At 38.0% G+C, this 20,366-nt stretch overlaps 1 protein-coding gene across 1 annotated transcript in view; it reads right to left on the bottom strand.

Annotated features, from left to right (window-relative positions):
* Positions 1-20,366, bottom strand: part of CDK15 (cyclin dependent kinase 15) — an 82,929-nt gene that overhangs the window by 42,230 nt on the left and 20,333 nt on the right. The window contains exons 7-8 of the mRNA XM_042949749.1: positions 15,301-15,424; positions 13,521-13,641 (exon numbers count right to left, since the gene is read on the bottom strand). Coding sequence (XP_042805683.1) covers positions 13,521-13,641; positions 15,301-15,424 — 245 coding nt within the window. The remainder of the gene's footprint in view (positions 1-13,520; positions 13,642-15,300; positions 15,425-20,366) is intronic.

Below are 20,366 nucleotides of genomic sequence, written 5' to 3'. Positions count from 1 at the left end.
TCCTCTATATCAGGAGTTTGATGATGCAGCATTTCTTAAAATAATCCATAAGAAAACTAAGAGTCATTGGTGCTGGGCTCCTAAGCTGACCTTGCGATTACGTAGAGTTAACCTACTTTTGGCTCCTTCTGAAAAAATGTTGCTAAACATGTCTGATTCACTCCCTTTCCACCACCACTTGGTTCCTAGTTAAAAATAAGGGGGGAAAAAAAAGCTCTCCTGTCTGCAAGACTTTCTTCCAAGTCACTGACACTCATTCTGCAACTTTTGATGCTGACATTTGATGTTCACACATGTGCAACGGTAGCTGTGGTCATAACTGCAGCCTGGCTGGCGGCTTTGGTAAGACGCTACTGATTATAAGGTACATCCTGATTTAGCAGAAATTGTGCATCTCAAAATAGATGAAATAGGGTGAAATATAAAATTTATTTCCTATGTAGTCAAATTGGAGGGTAATTGCTGAGGGACAGTAAGGGGTAAGATTTATTTTGCTAATAATACACATTTTTATTCATATAAGTCTTTTGAGAGATAAAATTGGTTCAGGTGACTGATTATAGTGATTATCCTCATGGTCCTAGCCTTCGACTCCAAATTTCCTTTCACTGTAACACATAATCTTGCACACTCCCTTAATCACCTTGACATTTTCTTATGTGGCATGATAAAGAAGGAAAGTTAAGTAAAACATTTTATTATAGATCATCATATTATTAAAAATTTATTATCAAGTTCATTTTAAATATGGTCTTTAATATTATTCATATGTATTTATTACATATGATAAATTTTTATTTTTTCCATCTGACTGCAGACACATGCAATTTATTCAGTTTAAATTGATTGTGTTGGAGAAAGCAGATTTCTTGGTAAACAAGTTTAAGAATAATTTTTATCTTGTGTCTGGTTTGAGGACAGAATTTATATTAAAAAGAAAATTGAAATGTTATTGTATTTTATCATGTCAAAAAAGACAAAAACAGTTTCCATGACCTAATATTTGGTTTGCATTTAAAATAATCAACTGGGTAAATTTTAGAATTTTGTACATATATACATAAAAGATATCACTTTATTGGCAATTTTAAAAAGCCAATTGGGTATACCAACTACTATATTTACTTTTTAATGATTTTTCATGTGCAAGAGACATCTTGATATGTGATACAAGAATTTTGATCAGACAAATGTAATTTAAGAATTTGGTGAATACAGTTCATGAGTTTGAGCCCCACATGGGGCTCCATATTGACAGGATAGAGCCTGCTTGGGATTCTCTCTCCCCCTCTCTCTCTGCTCCTCCCCCCATGTGTGCATGCTCCCTCTCTCTCTCTGAAAATAAATAAATAAAATAAACTTAGAAAAAAAGAATCTAGGAATAGTATGTTGAGGTGAATTTTTAGAATTATTGCCATTTTAAAGCTCCTCGTCAGGTTGCATTTTAGAATCTATGGGTGTTTTTGTTTTTGTTCTTGTTTTTTTTTTTTTTTTGCTTTTAGGAAAGGTGGAGGAAAATAAAAGTAGTAGAAAACTATCAAATGGTCAAAAACCATCCTGATTGCTAGCAATCGTCAATTATAAGATAAGCCAACTGGGAAACTGAGTTGGTGAATGCCATCAAATGGTCTCCAGCCACCACGCATGACGTTTCTCTACATGTGCTTGAAAGGTCTCAAACCATTTCATTTTGAAATGAAAAAATGTGTGTGTGTGTGTGTGTGTGTGTGTGTGTGTGTGTGTGTGTAAAACATATGTAATTGTATATTAATTGATATAAAATAGAAATGGAAATACACTGGTTTTTGAAGACTTGTGCTAACTGTCCATCCAGTACCCTAATACCTTCTACAAAATTTTTTTTTAATATTTATTTAGTTTTTTTTTTTTTAACATTTATTTATTTTTGAGAGATAGAACACAAGCAGGGGAGGGGCAGAGAAAGAGGGAGCCATAGAATCCAAAGCAGGCTCCAGGCTCTGAGCTGTCAGAACAGAACCTGACACGGGACTCAAACCCACAAACCCACAAACCCACAACCCGTGAGATCATGACCTAAGCCAAAGTTGGACGCTCAACCAACTGAGCTACCCAGGCGCCCTTATTTAGTTTTGAGAGAGAGACAGACAGTCAGAGAGACAGAGTGTGAGCCGGGGAGGAGCAGAGACGGAGGGAGACACAGAAACACAGAATCCAAAGCAGACTCCAGGCTCCGAGCTGTCAGCACAGGGTCCAATGTGGGGTTCGAACTCCGGAATGGTGAGATCATGACCTGAGCTGAATTCGGATGCTTAACCTGAGCCACCCAGGTGCCCCTTCTAATACCTTCTAGAAACACCAGGGGCTCACAAGCCACTAGAAGACCTGATGGCATTTTAAACAAGGTTCAAAACCATAGTCATTACCAGGTTTAAACCTGTAGTCCACTTTTTCCCTCCTTTCCAAAGGTTTTCATTGCTTGGAAAAAAACTTGTTTTTTCATACTGGTGGCTGTAGGGAACCAAGAAGGAAGTTCTTTTGTTACTTCTGTCCTTTGTGTCCTTTGTCTTTAGTGTCCTCTGTCTTCTACTCCACTAGGGCAGTGTACAAAATTGTGTAAAATATTGGACAAAGCTGGACATTAAGGCCATTATGCAAGTAGTACAAAGTAACACAAGGTGTTTGTGTTATAGAATAATATGCTAATATTTGGTTGAAATTCTCCATTTGCATTTGTATGGTTGGTGCCTTACTGGCATTTTCTTGAGTCCTTCTTTTTAAGCTTCACCTAGCAGTAGATTAAAACCTTTCTAACCTAAAGCGTCCGACTTCAGCCAGGTCACGATCTCGCGGTCCGTGAGTTTGAGACCCGCGTCAGGCTCTGGGCTGATGGCTCGGAGCCTGGAGCCTGTTTCCGATTCTGTGTCTCCCTCTCTCTCTGCCCCTCCCCCGTTCATGCTCTGTCTCTCTCTGTCCCAAAAATAAATAAAAAACGTTGAAAAAAAAAAAAAAACCTTTCTAACCTAACAAATATATACAGTCTAAGGCTACTTATTCATATTTTTAATATTTATACATATATATAGAGACAGTGCTCACGTGCAGGTGCCCATGTGCCTACTTAGGACACTTGTAAGACAAACAAAATTCCTAAATCAATTATATTTCAGTACCTGGAATATCCACAAGTACCATAAATATCAATGCATTGGTAAGAAAATGAATCTATGCACCTTAAGTTTGAAAAACGGAAGATGCTTTCTAGGTGTAAGCATTGTTCTTTAAAAACTATACAATTAATCATCCTATTTATTTTCAGTTGTTTTTCAGAGCTATTGTATTTTTTAATTTGCTTTGTAAACAAGTTGTGTGACTATCATCTATTTTGTCCACCCCTAGTCTAGCCTTAGGCAAACATTTAAAATATTCTGAACATTTAGGTCCAGATAAGAAACCAGCTCCTATTTTCTTTTTCTCCTCTGTTTTGTTCTTAAATCTTCATTCCTGTGCCTCTTCTTACCTCTTCTTCTTACCCTTCCTATCTTCAGGCTTCTCAGAGGATTTCTGCTCTGTGGAGATACACTCGGGGCAGCCCATGTAGATGAAGGGGAACTTCCTATGCTTGGAAAAACCTGATGACATCAACCAGTGAATCCTTCCAGAAAGGAGAGATGCACTGAGTCATTTTATTGCTCCAACTGTGGTTCTTCAGTCAAATTAGAGGAAACAGCTTCCAGGTTTTCTGCTTTTTCTGGCTGTCTTCCTAACTTTTTCTCTATTCTGAGCATGAACAAATTCTTCCATAAGAGAGGAAAAGATTCTTCAAATTCCTTAGGCAATCTCTAGGGAAATCAACCATCTCAGGAGTTTTAGGTTTTTCAGAGGTGTAAGGAGCATACAAAAATGTTGTTGGGAGAAATGAATCAGTATTTCATTTTTCGCTGTTGAAATTAGTTCAGAATAACAGAATGTATGACAGTGACATGACATTTCCATTTGCTTTTCCCTGGGCCACTCTTTATATTTGGAAGTTTGCAGCAGGAAATCTGCAATCCCTCAGACAGGAACAACTTTTCATAGTCCTAAAACCAGCAGCTGCCTGAAGTCAGTTTTGAATAGAACACTTTGTGTGCCAAAATCAATCTTTCTTTAAAATCAGTTTACCATAACATGGATGAACCTTGAAAAATTATGCTAAGTGAAATAAACCAGACCCAGAAGGAAAATATTGTATGATTGCACTTATATGAGGTACCTAGAAGAGTCAGATTCATGGAGACAGAAAGTAGAATAGTGGTTCCCAGGGGCTGGGGGAAGGGAGTAATAGGTAGTCTTTGTTTAATGGGCACAGAGTTTTAGTTTGGGATGATGAAAAAAATTTTCACGGTGGATAATGGTGATGGTTACACAGCAATGTGAGTGTACTCAATGCAAATGAATTGCACATTTTAAAATGGTTAAAGTGGTAAATTTTACGTTGTATGTATTTTAACATAAGACAAAAAAGTAAACAAAAACAAAATAGTGTAATTATCCTAAAACATTAAGTTTTCTCATCAAAGTTGCTAATAGAATCTTTTAAGGTCTGAAAAAGTGGCAGAAAGAAAAAAGAGACAATGTTGGGAGACTGGAGAGCATTGGTTCTAAGGGTTGAGAATAACCAATATGTCCTATTTTCCATAATCTAACTTTTTTCCCTGGGCCCCCCCTGCTGACTCTGCTGCCACCAGGGCTCACTGTGAATGAGGCTCTGGCACTCTGTGTTATAATTAGTTTCTTTAAGACAAAGGCTCTAATACTTGCCCACTGCCTCCAAAAATGCACTCAGTTTGTACCCTATGGGGTTTCATGACCTAGCACAATAGGATTTTTCCTCCTTTTCTTCCTTTGTCAATTGGAAATCTCCTCCCTACTAACTTCCCCTTTTACCACTCTGAAAAGAACCAAAAAATGGGTGAAAAGGAATCTCAGTGTAAACACTCAATATCTAACAATTATGCAGAGAGTGAACAAATAATAGTAAACTCAATGGAAGATGTCTGTTGTTCTATTTTTTTTTTAATTTTTTTTTTAACGTTTATTTATTTTTGAGACAGAGAGAGACAGAGCATGAATGGGGGAGGGTCAGAGAGAGGGAGACACAGAATCTGAAACAGGCTCCAGGCTCTGAGCTGTCAGCACAGAGCCCGACGCGGGGCTCGAACTCACGGACCGCGAAATCATGACCTGAGCCGAAGTCGGCCGCTCAACCGACTGAGCCACCCAGGCACCCCTGTTGTTCTATTTTTATATTACTTTTTGAGTTTTACTGGGCAAACAATAATAATAATGTAATGAATAAGAGTAATGACAATAATTTTAACTATAATTGAATTTCAACTTTGTGTTATTATTATTCGTGGTTAAATTCATGAAACATTTATCAATGAAATGTTAAAAACATGCATTTTTGTATATGCAGTAAAAAGGTAAGGGATATGTAGCTGAAGACAGACTTAGGGGCACCTGGGTGGCTCAGTCAGTTAAGTGTCTGACTCTTAATTTCAGCTCAGGTCATGATCTTCAGGTTTGTGAGTTTGAGGCCTGTGTCAGGCTCTGAGCTGATGATACAGAGCCTGCTTGGGATTCTCTCTCTACCTCTCTCTCTCTTCCACTCCCCTGCTTTCTCTGTCTCTTTCAAAATAAATAAATAAACGTTTAAAAAAAAAGACAGACTTAAAGAACCGGTAGGTGAGCTGAGGCAACTATCCAGGATGCAGCACAGAAATTTACAGAGACAGGAAATATGAAAGAGAGGATAAGAGCTATGGATAATAGAAAGACATGTTCTGGTAATCTTTCATTGGAGTTCTAGAAAGAGAGAAGGGAATAGAGGGAACATTCAAAGAGGAAATGACCAACTAAAGACACGATTCATAACCAGAGGAAGCACAATATATACCAAGCAGTGTAAGTAAAAAGAAACCCACACCACACACCTTAAAGTGAAAACTCTATAATAATAAAGGCAAAAAAATATATATTTAAAATGTCTAGATAAAATGAGAGATCACTTACAAAAGAATGACAAGAGGTCTGAAAGCAAACTTCACAATTAGGCTAAAAGCAAACTTCACAACAGCAACAATGGAAGACAAAGCAGGGGGATGATATCCTCAAAGTTCTGAGAAAAAATAAGCATCAGTCTAGAATTACATCCCTAGCAAGTCTACTTTTCAACAATCAGAGTTTATCTTAAGACACAGAAACAGATTTGCCACTGATTAGCCTATGCTAAAGAAAATTCTAGAATATTTACTTTAAAAGAAAGGAAAATAATGGGAATGCAAACTGCTACAGCCACTCTGGAAAACTGTATGGGGGTTCCTCAAAAAATTAAAAATAGAACTACCCTGGGGCGCTTGGGTGGCTCAGTTGGTTAGGTGGTCAACTTCAGCTCAGGTCTTGATCTCATAGTCTGTGAGTTTGAGTCTCCCTTTGGGCTCTGCGCTGACAGCTCAGAGCCTGGAGCCTGCTTCGGATTCTCCCTCTCTCTGCCCCTCCCCTACTTGTGCTCTGTCTTGCTCTGTCTCTCAGAAATAAATGCTAAAAAAAATTTTTTTTTTAAATAATAGAACTACCCTACGACCCAGCAATTGCACTACTAGGTATTTATCCAAAGGTTACAAGAGTGCTGTTTCAAAGGGGAACATGCACCCCAATGTTTACAGCAGTGCTATCAACAATAGCCAAAGTAAGGAGAAAGCCTAAATGTCCAATGACTGATGAATGGATAAAGAAGATGTGATACACACACACACACACACACACACACACACACACACACACAATGGAATATTAGCAATCAAAAAGAATGATATCTTGCCATTTGCAACAATGTGGATGGAACTAGAATGTAATTGCTAAGCAAAATAAATCAGTCAGAGAAAGACAAATATCATATGACTTCACTCATATGTGGAATTTAAGATACAAAACAGATGAACATAAATGAAGGGAAGCAAAAATAATGTAAAAACAGGGAAGGAGACAAACCATAACAGACTCTTAAATACAGAACAAGCTGAGGGTTGCTGGAGGGGTTTTGGGTGGGGAGATGGGCTAAACGGGCAAGGGGAGTTAAGGAGGACACTTGCTGGGATGAGCACTGGGTGTTATTTGTAAGTGATAAATCACTAAATTCTATTCCTGAAATCATAATTACACTATATGTTAACTAACTTAGATGTAAATTTTTAAAAAATAATAAAAATTAAAAAATAAAGTGAATTTAAAAATGAAATTTAAAAAAGAAAGGAAATTATTCCTAAAGTAAGATTTTTTAAAAAATATTTTATTTTTAAGTGATCTCTATACCCAGTGTGGGGCTTGAACCCACAACCCTGAAATCAAAGGTTGCATGCTTTTCCAACTGAGCCAGCTAGGAATCTCCCAAAAGTAAGATCTAAAATGCATAAAGGAATAATGAACAGTTTTAAATTTATTTGCACTTAATGAAAATAGCTTTAAAGTACATAAAGCAGAAATGAACAGAATTATGACAAATCAACAATACAGTGAACAATTTCAACACACCTTTGATTGATAAGTGAAACAGACAAGAATGATATAAAGAAGATTTGGATAATGCAATTAACCCTGGATTTTTGAACATATGTAAAAACCTGTACCCAACAATTCAGAAATCTGCATTCTTCTCAAACGTGTGAAATATTTGCAAACACCGATCACATACTAGGTTAGTGCTACTTACACTATCTCTGGTGAAACGGGGGTGATTTTTAATTTTGAAATAATTTTAAACAAAAAAAAGTGGCAAGCGTAGTAGAATGAACTCTCTTCAAACAGATTCACCAATTGCCAACGTTTTGCCTTTCATTTTTTTTCTCTATTTTTTCTGAAGCAGTAGAGAGTAAGTTACAGATCAAATTCTTCACCCCTAAATACTTCACATTTTCTAAGAACAAAAGCATTCTCTTACATAACAGCAGTGCAATTATCAAAATCAGAAAATTTAACAGTGGCCCAATACTACTATCTAATCCACAGTCCATATTTAAATTTCACTTTTTGTCTGAGTCCTGTTCTTTAGCTCCATTTCCTCCAGGATCCAATGTAGAACCATGCATTGCATTGTTGGCATATCCCCTTAGTTTCTTTAATCTGAAACAATTCCTCAGTCTTTCTTTGCCTTTTAAATCCTTGACCTAGTAGGGGGATCAAAATATGCCACCCCAAAATATGTCACTCTGGTATAAAGATTATGTTGAGCTGAAGGCAATTGAGTAAAAGCAAACATAGGATGAGCTTTCCACCTCCCCCTATCTGCCTGAAAATAGGGCATAAATTCCCCTTGTGAGGATTTTATCCCACAATTTACAGCCCTTAAAGAGTCCAGAAACCCCTTTCTTTTGTCTTATCACTTCCCTACAAATTTATCATTCTTTGTCAGAATGGTATAAAAGCCTCTGAGCCTAGCTGCTTCTTTGGGCATTTTCTCTTCTTTCTATAAAGCCCCCTTCTCTATGCCACATAAAACTTTTAACATCAAATAAAATTTATATGCTTTTCTCCCATTAATCTGTTGTCAATTTGCGGGTTCATCCACAGACTCTAAAAGGACAGAGGGAAATTTTCCCTCCCCTACAACCCTTTAAAAAAGTACAGGCCAGTTATGTTGCTGAATGTCCCTCAAATAGAGTTTATCAGTTGTTTCCTCATCATTTGATTCAGGTTGTGATTTTTTGCAGGAAAACCTCATAAGTGATGTTGTATCCTTCTCAGTGCCTCATATCAAGAGGCCCACAGTGTCAGTCAGTGCCATTATTGATGATATTAACTCTAATCACTTGGTGAAAGTGGTATCTGCCAAGTTTTTTTCTTTTCTATAAAGTTACTATTTTTTTCCTTTGTAACTGATAAGTAATTTGTGGAGATGTACTCTGAGACTATGAAAAGTTTTTATTCCTAATCAAACTTTCTGTTCTAGTTTAGCATTGTTAATTCTTGTTTGAACCAATCACTACCATATTGCGAAATAGTGATTTTCTAAGTCATTTCTTCTCCAGTTATTAGTTGGCATTCTACTATAAGGAGATGCTTCCTTTCTTATCCAGTTAGCTAGCTATCTTTAGTATGGACTTACACATTCTTATTTTATTCAGTGGCTTATAATCCATTACCTACATCATTTACTTTGATTATAAATCAAATTCTACTCAAATTGTACATCTTTGGTCAGTAGGCATTTCTTCAAGTTGCTTCCCCTGTCATTTTGACATATTCCCCCCATTTTTTGACCACTTTGTAAAAAAATGTTCTGGCCCAATAACATGTTTCTGGATCATCTTATACTTTCCTTGCCCCAGCCTTAGAATTGACCAGTTCTCCAAAAAGTCTTAGTTCTTTTTAGTAGGGAATGGTATCTGGAAATCAAGATCTGAGTGGCAGACCAACACTTATATAAAATACAAAAATTAATTTCTTAAATAATGCACCTAGAAGAATCAAATGCAAATCTTCTCTGAGGAAACCTACCTCATTCAAGGCCTCAAAAAAAATCCCACAAATGAAATTCCAAGGTAAATTAGCATATCGCTGTCAAAAACAACTAAATATGCAGGGGAAAAAGATACCATATGCAAGAACCAAAAGAAAAAACAATAGAAATAGACTTAAGGATCTTTGCTCTGGATATGTAAAAGCTTAGAGAGAAAATAATAAAGCTACTAAAAGGCATTAAAGACAAACCAAACAGGTGAAGAAATACACCATGTTTAAAAATTGGAAAACAATATTACAAGGGTGTTAATTTTTCTCAGAGAGTTCTATAATTTCAATGCAATTCCAGTGAAAATCCCACTAGGGTTTTTCATGAAACTTGAAACACTAATCTAAAATATATATGAAAAATCAAAGGGGAAAATAGCTAAGACTCCCCTGAGGAAGACGAAATAGGTGGGGACACTTGTCTTACCAGATATCAAATATTATAAAGCTATAGAAATTAATACAGTGGCACATTGGTCCTAAGACAGAGACACCAACCCCTGACCCCAGTGGAACAGAAAAGAGAGCCCAGACATAGACCTCTGTGTTCATGGAAACTTGATATATGAGAGATTGGCTATGGCAGATCACAGAAGAAAATGGGTGAGACAACTGGTTGGCACAGACAAAAGTCAATTTCCAATATATTAAAGATTTAAAATGAAAGGACAAACTTTACAACTTATAAATTTATTTTTTATAAGTTTATTTTGAGAGAGAGAAAGAGAGAGTGCACACAGTGCAGAGAGACAGAGAGAGAGAATTGCAAGCAGGCTCTGCAGTGTCAGCACGGAGCCTGACATGGGGCTCAAACTCACGAACTATAAGATAATGACCTGAGCTGAAACCAAGAGTTGCATGCTTAACCGATTGAGCCACCCAGGTGCCCCAGCAACTTTTTAAAGAATGTATTAGAAAATATCATTCTGACCTCAAGGAGAGAAGGATTTTTTTTTAAAACAAGAAACAAAAGGGCTAACCAAAAATAGAAGACTGATAAGGTCAACAATATTAGAATTAAGAACTTTTATTCAAAAAGACAACCTAAGGGTATGAAAACATAAGCCACAAACTGGGGAGACTTCTTGCAACATCCCTGATAAAAGATTAATATTCAGAATAGAAGAACACCTATAAATCAAGAAAGAAAGAAAGAAAGAAAGAAAGAAACAGAGGAAGAAAGAAGGAAAGAAAAGAAAAGGAGAAAGGAAGGAAGAAAGGGAGGGAAGAACAGAGTGGGACAGAGACAGAGAGACCAAAAGAAAATAAGCAAAAGTCACAAGTAAGTATTTCATAAACGAGAAATACAAATGGCAAATAATCCATGAAAAGGTGTCCAACCTCATTAGTAATTAGGAAAATGCAAATTTAGATCACAACATACCATACTACCTGCTTGATTATAAAGTTGGTGCAGATGTGGATAAGGGGCTATAATACACTGCTCGAATGTAAATTGTTAGAACTACTTTGGAAAATAATTCAGCACTATTTCCAGGAGTTGAACATTCATATACCCTATGACATAGGAAATCTACTAAGTAAGTACTCTAGAGAAATCCTTAAATATAAGTACCAAGTATATTCATAACAGCAAAAGCAAACAAAACACAGAAAAACAAACTAAATAATTGAAATGTTCATCAATAGGGAATAAGGCATAGCTACATAGATCAACATGTATGAATCTTAGAAACATCTTGAGTGGAAAAAAGCAAGCACAGAAGGCTAAAAACAATATAATACTGGGGGGCTTTGCACTGACAGTGTGAAGCCTGCTTGGGATTCTCTGTCTCCACCCCCACCCCCCACCCCCCGCCGCTCTCTCACTTGCACACGCACGCTCTCTCTCAAAAATAAATAAACATTTTAAAAAACCCAGTATAATACAATTTTTACAAAAACTCAAATGCAGGTAAAGTAAAACAATATCTTTAGGACATTATCAAAAATGCAAATATTATTTTTGAAAGGGGTAATGGAATGGTGACAAGAAAAAAATTCAAGTTAGGAGCCCATCTGGTGGAGGGACAGGTTGATGGGAGAGGGGCACAGGTAAATGTGGCAGTATGTTCTAGTTGTTACATTGGGAGTGGATGCACAAAGCTCACTTTATTATGCTTCTTAATCTACATTGGGTTCCTCAGTCTTGACACCGTTGATATTTGGGGCTGGATAAACCTTTGTTGTGATATTTAGTAGCATCCCAGGCCCTTCCCACTAGATGCCTGTAGCACCCACCTCCCAGCTGTGACAATAAAAACTGTCTCCAGACATTGTCAAATGTCCCTGGGGAGCAAAATTGGCCCTGGTCAAGAATCACTGATGTATATATATGATACATTTTTTGAATGTTTTAAATGTTCCATAATAAAACAAAGTTTAGAAGTGATGAGTAGAAGTTTCAGTTTGTCTGTGAAGCACAACTAGGAAGCAATCATTAAGCACTAAGAAAGCCAGAGCCTGCACAGGCCTTTGAAGTGACAGTGCAGAGCAGTGAGAGCTGACAGTTTCAGGAGGATTTTGACTAGCTGGTGATATTTCTAGAAATGGTACCAGGTATTGGGAAATCAATGACTCCAGAGACACTGGAGGAATATTTCTGCAACCTTTCTCAATTCTTTTGGAAATCCAAAAGCTTAGTTTAGCCTTTTTAGAATACTGTTTAATTAAAAAAAATTTTTTTTTTACATTCATTTATTTTTGAGAGACAGAGAGAGACAGAGCACAAGTGAGGGAGGGGCAGAGAGAGAATGAGACAGAATCTGAAGCAGGCTCCAGGCTCTGAGCTCTCAGCACAGAGCCTGACATGGGGCTTGAACCCAAAAACCGTGAGATCATGACCTGAGCCGAAGTTGGACGCCTAACCGACGGAGCCACCCAGATGCCCCAATACTGTTTAATTTTTAAAAAATCTATTATTGATTTTTTTTTAAAACAAGGCTTTTTGTTTATGGAAGACCTCCTAAGGAACTGAAGGATGTCCATACATTTTGTTAACTCTGAGGGGATGGCTATGATTGCAAAGTCACCACACATTTAACTGTGGCCCCCAGATGACCGAGATATTAGCAGAAATAAGATCTGATAACATAACACTGCTGTTGTAGGATGATGAGTGATCCCACAGTCACTATTGCACTCCATTAATCTAAGAGCCTCCCCAGTGATGTGGTTCCACTTGGAAATGCTTATCTGATTCTTATACTATAGCCCCATTTAACCCCTCATGGAAAGAGTTTATTACCTTCATTTTAAAAATGGAGAAACACAGGGGCACCTGGGTGGCTCAGTCAGTTAAGCGTCTGACTCTTAATTTCAGCTCAGGTCATGATCTCACGGTTAGTGGGTTCGAGCCCCATGTTGGGCTTTACACTGATAGCACTGAGCCTGCTTCAGATTCTCTCTCTCTCCCTCTCTCTCTGCCCCTCCCTGCTCACTGTCTCTCTCAAAAATAAATAAACATTAAAAATTGTTTTTTGATGGAGAAACACAGACACAGAGAAGATACATGAGTTTTCAAGATAACATAATCCAGAATAATTAATAGAACTGGCATGAAAATTGGGTCTGCTCAATCATGGTCTGTGTGCCTTTTTCTCTAAGCTCTGAACTGTACTTGGGCATGTGTGAGCATTAGTGTGCAGATGTGTGTATGTGTTTGTGTATCTGTGGTTGGGGAGCATGAGTGTGTGTTTCTCTGAGGACAAGGGGGAAAGACAAAAGACTGAAGAGAAGAGCTAGGAGGAGAGTTATCCAATTCAGAATATGCCTTGGGCAAGATCTCTCTGAGTCTCAATTTCTTTAACTATAAAAATTCACAGAATAATTGCAAAAGTCAAATGAGATACATATTTGAAAGCACTTTATGTTTCTGTATATAAGCATGATTGTCATTATTAACATTACTTAAAATGCAATTAAGATTATAAAGCAGTTCTAATGGGTAAAACAACTCACATTTTCTTCATTTTATTGACACTATTTCTTACCATATGTCCAGTTCAGAGGAATATTCAGTGGCTCCCAGCAAGGCATCAGGAGGGCGGTACCAGAGGGTCACAACTTCTGAAGAGTATGTCTGGCTGGGAATAGACTTTGCCCGAGCAAGACCTGGCCAAAGAGGAAAAGCACAGAACTCACTGTTCTAGGACTTCCTGGAGAGCCAGCAAGAGATGCATGCTACCAGGAGTTAATAACTGGCGGAGTAAGCAACATTAAAAAAAATAATACACAAAATCTGGGTGCTTTTAATAGTTACTCAGTTATCTTGACCCTTGTGTACATCTTCATCAAGTGAATTTCTGAAATTTTGGCCTACTTGCAGCTAGATGTGGCCTTCCTGGCAGCTAAGTATAGGGAGGTGACTAAATTCTTGCCTATATGATATAAACAGAAGTGATGTGTGAACTTCCAGACCATGCCCTTTTGGAGGAATTAAACACACCTTCTTCCCTTTTCTTCTTCCTCTAGGCTATAATGAGAATGAGGTGGCAGCCATCTTTAAATATGTAGTTGGGGCAATACCTTAAGGATGGTGGGGCCACATGACAGAAGGAACATGGGTCAAGACACCATGGAACCACCATACAAGCTCTGACTACTTAGGTCAGACTGTTATGTGAGAGAAAGTTAAGCTTCTAGCATGTTTACACCTCTGTAATTTGGGGTCTCTGTAACAGCAACAGAACTCAGTTCACAACTAATAAGGTTGCCCTCCATTTTGTAGTCCAGGAATCCCCAGTTTAGTACATACAAGGTGGGGACTGCTAATCCAAACTAATTAATTTGGTAAGGCCTTGAACACATCACTCTCAAGTTCTCTGGAATATAAGAGTACTTTTGTTGGTCAGCTACTTATCTCACAGAATCACATGATGTGCAGCTGGGAAAAAAACCTCAGTAGATGAGTTCTCTGTTGTGGGAATTCATAAATGAGTATCTGCCAAATGCTTATATGCTCAGATGAAAACTAATATGTCAGAATAAAGTACTGTAGCTATAGTGCAACCATCTGATATCCGCCAAACAGAGAAGAGTGGTTCCTCAGCTCTAGTTTTTTTAACAAATATTTATGAAGCACCTACTGTGGTGTCAGGCCTTAGGGATATGATGATGAGCAAAATGGACTCAGGTTGTCTTCATGATGCTTACAGTCTAGCAGAGTAGACAAAATCATTACACAAATACATGTGTATATATTGTTATAAACTGTGATAAGTACTAAAATGGAACCCCAGGTACTAAAATGGAACTAAAATGATACCCCAGGGAAATCTGTTGTCACCTTGATAGGAATAAAAACCTCAGGTACTCATGCAACACAGCTCTATAGATAGGTGACCAGAACAAGTGCCCTGAAGCCTCTACTGCGACAGGAGTCCATCCTATAATCTGGGGTTTACCTCTTTATCCTGTCATCATGGGATAACCTTTATCTATTCTGAATTTTTATATCCATTCAGATGTAGGAAAACGTACTAGGTACAGTTCTCTCTACAAATGTCTCCCTATAAAAAATGGCAATGGGGCAGTAGAGGTACCCAAGTTTTAGGATCTGATTAGACTGGGACTTGATGGAATCCTAAGAAGCTACCAAGCTTGCCCTGTTTCTTGCCTCACACTTCCTATATGGTAGTTTGACATCCTCACAAAGCACCACGTTCCATGGGCCTCCGATTTTCAAAGGCCAGGCCTAGTCAATGCTTTAAACACATGCACACAAAAGCATCATTGTTCATAGCCCAGAAAGACACTTGAGGGGAGACTTACCAAAATCAGCCAGTTTGAGCTCTCCCAGGTGACTGATGAGTAAGTTCTGAGGTTTCAGGTCCCTGTGAAGAACGTGTTGGTGGTGGATGTATGCCAGGCCCCGCAAAAGTTGAAACATGAAAAGCTGGAAGGAATGAACACCTTATCTAAGGAGATTTGAGCCACTATGTGTTGATTTCTCCTCTAAATCAAAAACAGTCATCTGAAAGAATATAGTAAAAGTGTTTCTTGAGAGGAAAAAAAAAAAATTTTACATTCAGAAAGGGGAAAAAAAAGACAAGGAAAGTCAAATAAGTAGACCATGTCCTAAACAAAGGGATTCTGCCTTTTCCTGACATCTCATTTCTTTGATACTGGAGGAATTACCCTTCCTTAAAAATCTAAAGGGAAACTTTGAAGTTTCCTTCGGAACTAGTTATTGATTTAGATGTGAAAGATTTAATTTTTTTTCCCACTGATGAACTTGGCATATAAGATCAAAGTTGACCTGGAAATGATATTCTAAGGTTTACAACTGCTTAAGTTTTCCAGGCTCTCTGATATGAAGCCCTTTTAAAAACATAACACAAGGAGACCAGACTAGGAAATATATCTTTAGATGGAATTAGGAAATAAAGGGACCATTACCTTTTAAACCTATTTTTAAGTCTGAAGTTCAAAGCTGAAAACAAACTATATTGCAGCCATTTGACTAAAAGGAAGAAAGACCAAAAACAGGGAAAAAACAAAAACAAAAAAACAATAGACCAAAAAAGAAAAGAAAAGAAAGAGATTAAGGAATAAATAGTTAAAGAAATAAGAGGGAAAAATACATTCTGGGCCCAAATTTTTAAATGTTGCATGTGGTTATAAGGCATAGAAACCAAAGACATTATTAGGTTCCCACCAATGTAGACGCTTAAGGAAAAACAGAATGCTTAGGATTCCAATGTCTTTTGCTCTTTTCCAGTGCCACTGGCAACTGAGAATCGAAACACCAACATTAGTGTTTACAAAGACCTATGCCAACTGAGGACATGTTCTGGCAGTTTAGAAAAGAAAAGCCCAGCCCCAGCATTCCTGGAGACAGAGGCACAATAGCAGATGCAGAGCTGTGCAGGTAAATCCATCACACTTTTTGCATCACATCCTGGAAACTGGGAACTTCAGAGATGCTGGCACGTTTACTGGCCTAGCAATGACTAGGAGACATTGGAGGCAAGCAGAGGGGTAGCTCGATCTGACCAAAGAGGCCTGGGGGGTTTGCCCACCATGGCACAGCTGTGTCTGTGTAGTTTTATGCAGGTCCTACATCAGGCTCATGAGCCATTTAAGAATGTTAAAAATTTCCTGACACTCCTATGTTCACTGGTTCTATGAGTTTTCCTAGTGCTTTTCAATGTGAAAATACTGAGGAAAGTGGGAGCAACAGACAATTGGGGGAGAGAGACAGAAGGGAGGAAGGGGAAAACAACATTTATTGTACGCCTAGCACCTTTCATAATCCTCAAAGTAATCCATGAGGGAGATAACGCTTGTCCTTGATTTACAGATAAGAAAAATAGGGCTCAAAGATACTTTAAAAACATGTCTAGAAACTGTCAGGGCCAAAACTCAAACTCAGACCAGCCTAACTCCACTACACCATTCTGAGAAACTGGCGAAAAGAAAATTAAAACTTGACAGGGAAAGGAAGAGGGAGCTGGCTGAGTCAGAGACAGAATTTCTTAGTGGGCCAGCCTGAAACGCCTTTCATGTTGGAGTACAGACTGCTCTCACTAATTAGTCACACCCGCCCTCACCTTCTTGCTCTTCAATCCCTTTCCTCCCGGGCTCCACATGAATGTCCACAAGCATTTGTAAATGGTAAAGCGCTGCAGTATTTATGTATGGTATTTTATTTTATTTATTTTTATTTTTTTAACATTTTATTTATTTTTGAGAGAGAGAGAGAGAGAGTGTGTGTGAGCCGAGAAGGGGCAGAGAGAGAGGGAGACACAGAATCCGAAGCAGGCTCCAGGCTCCAAGCTGCCAGCACAGAGCCTGACATGGGGTTCCAACTTATGAACTGTGAGATCATGACCTGAGCCGAAGTCAGGCGCCCAACTGACTGAGCCACTCAGGCGCCCCACACATATGGTATTTTAGAGCCACACTTCTCAAAACTGCAGTCTGCCCTGACTAACCTCACCAACTCACTCACTCTTGAATCCTTTGCAACCTGGATTCTTCCTTCACACCACCAAAGCACCATTAACAGAACTCAATCCCTTGGTGTTTTCTCAGTCAACACCAAGCCAGATCTCGGGTGATTCTTTCCAGAGAGACTTCCCATACCCCAGGGGTTCGTCCTGTTTCCAACACAGTGAGGCTCTTGGGGACAAGATAATTTCATTGGGCTTGTGCCACCTGGGCCAGAGTGAGCATTTTCACTGCTGCCCTGGCTATGGAGAACTCATCCCTACTCCCACTTGTTTTGATGGGAAAACTTTTTCCTTTGTGCTTCCACATACCCCTAATAAACCCCTCTATCTATTAGTGTATCCCTCACAAATCCACAAAATAGTCAAGTATGGTTTTCAAATGTATTCCTGGTATTAGTGACACTCTCAACCATGCCTTCCCTGAAATTGTCTTTTCCTTTGATTTCCATGAGAGTGTATTTTTCTGGATCCTCTACATTCCTAAAAGCTTCTTTTCTTTTGTCTCTTGCTGTCCTGTTCCTCTTTCAACCCCTAAAGGCAAAAGTTCTATAATCAGTTCTTTTATCTTTGTGTATTTGCTCTTTGGGTTATCTACTCTCTTGTCTTTACAAACTACATGTTCCAATTGCCCTCAAGTCTACATCTCCAGCGTCTATCTTCCTCTTGGGCACCAATCTCCCCTCCAATTGTTTGCTGCTCATTTTCCTTTGGATTTCTACCTCAACTAGAAGCTCACTATGTCTAAAACAGGAATTCTCCTCCTCCTCCTCTTCAATCAACTTCTATTTCTGTTAATAGAGCTATAATTCTTCTGGTCAATCAAGGAGATTATGTTAGAAACCCAGAGGCTAAGGCCTTTACCCTAGACTTCCTGAATCAGATGCCCAGGTCATTCATCTGCTCATTGAAGTTTGAGAAGCACTGGGCCAGCCCACATCAATGAACTCCTAATGAAATCCCCTACTCTTTAATCCATCCCACAGACCACAGTTACATAAATTTCCTTCTGATCATGTTATTCTCTCTCAATGCAAACCCCTTGAATGACTCTACTGTCTAAGAAATATAGTCCACATCTTAGAAAATAAGGTTCTCAACCACCTACCGAATCTATTTTTCCAGACTTACATATCCTCATTTTACTAATATATTCTCTATTTCGGGCCAATAGGACCAGAGATGCAGTACTCTGGAAAAGAATCTTAACCAAGAATCATTTTTAGCAATGGCAAAAACTGGTTCTATAACTTCAGGCAAAATATTTGTCTTATCAAACCTTGGATTCCAATTCTGCAAATTAAGAAAGTTAGAGCAGCCCAGAGTTTTTAAGGCTTTTTTTTCCTGCTGCAACTTACCATAAGAAATACATGTGTATCCAGTACTTGCATTCATATATAGATATAAGCGTGGTTTCAAGGGGCACAAAAGTTGCACAAAATAATACGTATTCTTACTAGGTGTAACATACCCTAATATTTTCTATTCTTTTCTCATCTATTCTATTTCATTTTTTAAAATGCTGGTTGCTGATTGCCAAATTGATTTCATAACCCGCTAATGGGTCAAAACACAAAGACTGAAAAGTAATGTAGTTCATTTAACCCTAACAGTCCATGGCTCTGGGATCTTCTTTCCTGAACACATCCTCTACTTCTCTGTTCTGTATCTTTGCTGAAAACATTCCTTCCGTCTGTGACATCTTCCCCTATTACAGACTCTTGAAATGCAATGTATCTTTTAATGTCTGCCTTAATAAAAGCTCTTAAAATGAGAAGATATCTTTTATTTTTTTTGTACATCTACATGAGGCCTTATTTCTCACTCGGTATTATTCACAAATGTCCTGTAACAGTATTGGTGCATATTTCTTATCTCTTGTTTTTGGTTGTAAGGCCCCTGAGGGCAGGACTCATGTCTTCTTCATGGCTTCTTATCCTTCTAATCATTTAGCACAGTGCCTGGTATGAGAGTCACTCAAGCCTGAAAATATTCTATCTTTCTCACAGTTATTCTTTCTCTAAGCCTTCCTCTATCTAATCAACATCTCTAGTTCCTTGGCTCTTCTGTTCTGTCCCTAGCTATCAGCAACCTGCCTATCTTCACTTCCTTCCCTCAGATTAGGCTCCTTTTAGAAGTCTCTGACCATCACTGTAACCTCTCTCTTGACAGTCTCCTCAACTCTCTTGCCCAACTGTCTTTTTCTTTCATATGTCTGGCAAAACCCCAACTCTGAATCACTCGAACAGTCTACTTTTTATATTCCTCTATTTGAATTGCTAAGCGCTGCCATTAAAAAGGAAATCCCATGATCATGAAGATAATTTAATGGTTTTCATTCTCACCGGCTATCTTAAAATGTTTTCACTCTCCTCAACCCCTTGTCCTCAAATCTTCTTTTCCCCTTTGCTTGTAGGACTGGATGGGTCCCCTTACTATGAATTCTCATAGCGTTTCTAGTTAACATGGCCATCGCCCTTATCACTTTGCTTCTTATTGCCTATTTAAGTCCATATATCTTACTGGGCTTTAAGCTTATTGAAAGTAAGAAACACAACTTATTCATTATTGGAACCTCAAAACTTAATATAATATGAAGTACTCAATCATTCTTGAATGAATGAAGGAAAGAAGGAATATAAATATTAGTTAAATGAATGAATATGAATACATCATATACAAATTTCATATATGTTATATCAAGGACCAATTAATTAATTAATTAATGCCAATAAAAACCTTAGGGCATGAAAAGTATGAAATAAAAATGGTTTCTAAAATTCATAACAGACATAGAATTACAGCTAGTTGAGAGTTTATTATTATTTCTATTCCAATGACTAGAAAATGGAATTTGGTCCCATTTATAATAGGATCTGATATAAG

Source organism: Panthera leo, chromosome C1 (assembly GCF_018350215.1).
Source record: "Panthera leo isolate Ple1 chromosome C1, P.leo_Ple1_pat1.1, whole genome shotgun sequence".
Taxonomy (NCBI): Eukaryota; Metazoa; Chordata; class Mammalia; order Carnivora; family Felidae; genus Panthera; species Panthera leo.
This window is presented reverse-complemented; position numbering and strand designations above follow the sequence as displayed.